At 38.3% G+C, this 5,024-nt stretch overlaps 1 protein-coding gene across 1 annotated transcript; it reads right to left on the reverse strand.

Annotated features, from left to right (window-relative positions):
* Positions 1-444: 444 nt before the first annotated feature.
* On the reverse strand, positions 445-1,062 carry LOC118491448 (extensin-like). Its single transcript, XM_035989244.1, has one exon. It carries the CDS (start codon positions 1,060-1,062, stop codon positions 445-447), a length of 618 nt encoding a protein of 205 aa, XP_035845137.1.
* Positions 1,063-5,024: the final 3,962 nt, after the last annotated feature.

The raw sequence follows: 5,024 nt of genomic DNA on the forward strand, positions 1-5,024 counted from the left end.
CTTGTAAAGTAATTTGTAAAATGTTCTTGTAGAGTAATTTTAATCTTATAGGGTAATTATCAAAATTACTCTACAAGTGTATCTTGTAGAGTAATTTTGATATTGTATGATAATTATCAAAATTACTTTACAAGTGTATGAAAATTACCCTGCATCAAAATTACTCTACAAATGTATCCAAATTACTCTGCAAGTTTATCGAACAACATACAATTCAAAACCATTACTTATTGTTGTTTGGTATGCGAAAAAAGATGAAGGAATACAATCGGATGGCGGCGGTCAATGATGGGTGGCGATGGTGGGTGGTGATAGGTGGCAGTTGTAGCGGCGGCGTTGGCGTTGGCGTGTGGAGACGGCGGCGAGTGGAGACGACGACGGGTGGTGACAACGGTGGTGGTGGTGGGTGACGGTGAAGGTGGATGGCGGCGGTGGTCAGAGGTGCTAGCGGTGGCAACGGTGGTGGCAGGTGATAGCGGTGGTGGCGGTGGGTGGTGGTGGTTGATAGCGATGACGGAGGTGGGTGGCGACGGCGGCGGTGATTAGAGGTGGCAGCGGCGATGGTGGCGGCAATGATCGAAGGTGGGTGGTGGCGGTGATGGGAGGTGGCAACGCGATGGTGGATGGCAGATGGCGGCGACGGCGGTGGCGGGGATGGAGGTGGGTGGCGGCAACGACGGTGGCGGGTGGCGACGAAGGTGGGTGACGGCGGCGGATGACAGTGGTGGTGGGTGATGGGAGGTGGCAACGGCGATGGTGGATGGCGGATGGCGGCGACGGCGGTGGCGGGGATGGAGGTGGGTGGCGGCAACGGCGGTGGCGGGCGACGGCGGTGGCGGGCGACGACGGTGGCGGGCGGCGACGAAGGTGGGTGACGGCGGCGGATGACAGTGGTGGTGGGTGGTGGCAACGGTAATGAGTTGTGGTGTTGTTAATGAAGAGTGAAGAGAGAATGGAATGGAAAAAAAACAGGGGGAGAGATGGAATGATTTTGAGGGAATGGAATGTATTTTGGAATGAGCGATTCCATTCCGTCAACCAACCAAGCACTCTTTTTTTCATTTCCTCTCAATGGTCCATTCCGTTCCACCTCTCATTGCTACATACCAAACACTACCATACATTTTGTTAATACTTTACAACAATAAAGATATCAAAATTATTTACCAAATATAAATGTATTGAATGAGTCAAATGCTTTGAAAAGAAAACTTGTCAAGGCCGTTTTTATTGATTTTGACCCAGACGTGTAATAAACTGATGCATGTTTTTCACACCTCTTTATAATTTTCATTCATTTCGTGTTTGCCGGTTTTTATTATAACATGTCTTATAAAATTGAATATATATTTAAGAGAAAAAATTAACGGTCGGCTGGGGCGGACCCACATGGTACGGGTCGGGGTCCACGGACCCCAATCTTTTTTTAGAAAATAATAGAACCGGTTTTTCAAGGACCCCATAAAATAAATTAATTGGACCCATAGTATTAAAAACAAAAATGGTGTGGTCGTAAATCCCCTTGTTTTCCAACAAATAGATCTCAAGTTCAAGTCTTACATGTCTTGTTTTTTTAGTTTATTTTTTAATGTTTAGTTGTGAAAAATCCTTAAACAAAAAATGGACCCCAATAAAAAAAATCCTGGTTTCGCCACTAACGGTCGGGCAAGTTCTTTGCAAACAAGTTATTTAAACTATACCATATGAAAATAACTAAGTTTTAGGTTGGTTAATATAACTTGTTTATTAAAAGGCTAATAGGAACTAACGAACACAAATATGACGTGATTAATAAACATGTTAACCTAAACTTGACTAATTTAATAAGAGTGCTACTAAATACACCCACCTCTCTTATTTACTTGTTACACCCCCTATCTCACAAACTCGGGTGTGGTGTCCATCATTTTTCCTCTCTGAATGAGGGGTGTAACAAGTAAATATATTAAACCAGTCATATAATAAAAACGTTGTAAATTAAGCTATCACAATAACTAAATTAAAGTAGATCAAGATTGCTTGGTTTTTAGGTTGAACTACTTTAGCCTCAAACAGGTAGCGTATAAAAAAGAAATGGTAAAAATTTTATAAGTTAACATATAAAACAATGTTATCTCCATATCAATAAGAGAAAAATTAAAGCAGCAGAAAGCAAGACTCACCTAAAATTTGAAATAATTGAGAACCTAACATGTCACTAGATGAATCTGGAACCAACATTAGACTAATGTTATCAACCTCTTGCATTATCTTCAAAACCGCCACTTCATACTTAATCATCTGATATTCAATTTGGAAAGCTCCAGTCTCACATTCATGCCTCAACACATCTCGTGAAATGTAACATTGGTCGGGCCCCTGATATTTTCTTTATACCAATTAGGGGCTAAATTATCCGAATAAAACTCACACCCATACTAAGGTAACAACTCTCAGAATCAACGTTTTCTTTATACCAATTCAAAAGGCCTTGAATTTATTTGTTTTGTTACAACTAGATTATGAAATTTTGATTATTCCATATCAACTAATCACTTCCATATCAAATAATCACTTTTAAAACAGAATAACAAACACCCTTAAGTGAGTTACACATAACCAAAAACACTAAATTATGTACTCGTGTTCTTTCTTATTTATTAATTTTTTTTTATAATTAGGTATTCGTTGACGTGCGTTTTAAGGTAATGTACAACCTCATTAACTATGCTTTGCAACTCACACAAGCAACCATGGGTTGAATCAATATAGATGATCCATCACTACTTTTGTGTCCTCTTTTTAAATAACGTCAAGATGATTAGTCTTTTAACTATATATCAAATAGTATTTATTTATTAAGATAGAGGATTGTTAAATACATAGCTAATTTAGGTAGAAAATTATCAAAATCATATAAACATATACACATATTGCTTTGACTGATAATACATAAGATGGTTATGTAACTGTCTACTTCTCTCTCTCTCGTTGTTTGGCCTCGCATTTTATTAGTTGAAATCATTTTACAAAGTAGCAGAGGAGTTTTATTAATATACTCCAAGTCAAATGAGAAATCCCATTTGTGTTTCGCTTTCCTGTTCCTATTTGAATACCATAAGAATAAGAAATTAAGAATCACATCGGATAAAAGCTCCATAGACGATTTCGTCAGACGAAAAATGACCTCTATCATGAATTTCCACAACGCCCACCAATTTATGTGTAACGGGTACGAAATATCTTTTTAACAATAACAAGGTACACGTATGCACATACATTGTATGGTCGACCCAAAGTCTTTGGAGGTCTGAAACGAACTTAAAAGTAAAAGGCCCCTTTAGAAACTTTCTAATATAAATTCTCCTTCTTTACTCGAGCTTGAGATCGACAATAATAGCAAGAAATAGCAACAATAAATTAGTTTAATGCAAAAGCCTGGTAACAAGCCTAATGTACTCTGCATTAACAAATAATTGAATAACTAACAATTGCAATAGCAAGTAATTTACCTAATTTGTATTCTGTGTTATACTTAAGAGCAGTGATAAATAAAAATTGATATTTAGCAATGACAAATAGCAATTAGGGATGGCAAAAAAGCCTAAGCCCGACGGGTATACCTGACCCAAAACATACGGGCCGAGTATACCCGAAGCCCAATGGGTATGGGTATGGGCCGGGTACAGGCTTAAAAAAAGAAAAAAATCGGGTACGGGTATGGGATTTAGTGATACCCATCCGATACCCGGCCCATTTACCCGAATAATACCCGAAAGTATCATATTATAGATTTCCATATATATAAACTTAGTACATGTACTTATTACCTTCTCTATAGTCATACTAGTTTAAGAACCCGTGTATTACACGGGTTGATTAAAGATAATATCTTATCATCATCATCATTTACATAAAATGTTATGATTAAATACACGTTAAACCGCAAACGAATTTGTAAGACTACGACGACAAATTGGAATACATGAATATGCAATGATCATAATTCGTTGAAAATCTCCTTAAAAACCACATTAGTTGTGTTATACGTATTGTTTGTCCTACGTTAATTACTGCTATATACACCAAAAGTCGTTAAAAGCCTTGTTTATACACTTACTTAGAACCAACCTCTTAAAACTCTACATGTTGAAACGGATCAGTTCAAAAGTCTTCTTCATTAATACGACTGACATGAAATAGCTATGAGTAGATGATTGCTTCATTAAACGTTGTGAAGTTTTCCCCCATTCTGCAGGTGAACTCTTTAACTTCCATCAACAATGCAACCACTTCTTTCATTGTAGGTCTCTTCGGGGGTGAAGAATTCACACAAAGCATCGCGATCCCAAGCGTTAGTAGCATTTCTTGGACCATTTGATCCGGAATCCCTTGAAACTTGGCGTCTAGTATGGTGACCGCGGGCTCAAAACTAACCATTTTCTTTTTGACCCACTCGACTATATGTGAAACCCCCTGTCACACCCCTAATTTCCACGTGTCACCGGTGGGCCTGGTGGGGAGTATAGTGACGTAGTTGGCATCATCATAGACAAACAACACAATATATAAATGCACAGCGGAAGCAAAGATAGATTCATTTCAACTTTAATAGAGTGTAATATTAATTATCACTAATAGTTGAAACGGATCCACAGGCGGATCAAAATAAAAATAAGATATTGTTCAACAGATTTATTGTCATCCAAGCTTGCGAGACTTATTGTGGACGCTCTAGAAGACAGCCAGCCTATTTCGTGTAGTACCTGCACTTAACCTTTTGGGAAAATACGTCAGTTTACACTGGTAAATACAATTTAACTGACTCATTTTGAAAAAGGTTGAAAATTGATTTAAATGCACATGGCATAAAAATATTTTTATAACTTGGGATAATTATGTTATATAATCTTGTAAAGGATTTACATGTTACTTATGCGTTCAGTAGCCCGGTTCATGCCGGGTTAAAGATCAATTGACACACCACAAAAATTGAGTTATACACTTGACAGGTGTACGCCTACACCCCGTGCTCAGGTCGTGGC

Source organism: Helianthus annuus, chromosome 4 (assembly GCF_002127325.2).
Source record: "Helianthus annuus cultivar XRQ/B chromosome 4, HanXRQr2.0-SUNRISE, whole genome shotgun sequence".
NCBI classification, from domain to species: domain Eukaryota; kingdom Viridiplantae; phylum Streptophyta; class Magnoliopsida; order Asterales; family Asteraceae; genus Helianthus; species Helianthus annuus.

Coding starts and splice junctions, on each gene's coding strand:
- LOC118491448 (XM_035989244.1), bottom strand. CDS start 1,062: ATGAAAAAAAGAGTGCTTGGTTGGTTGACGGAATGGAATCGCTCATTC.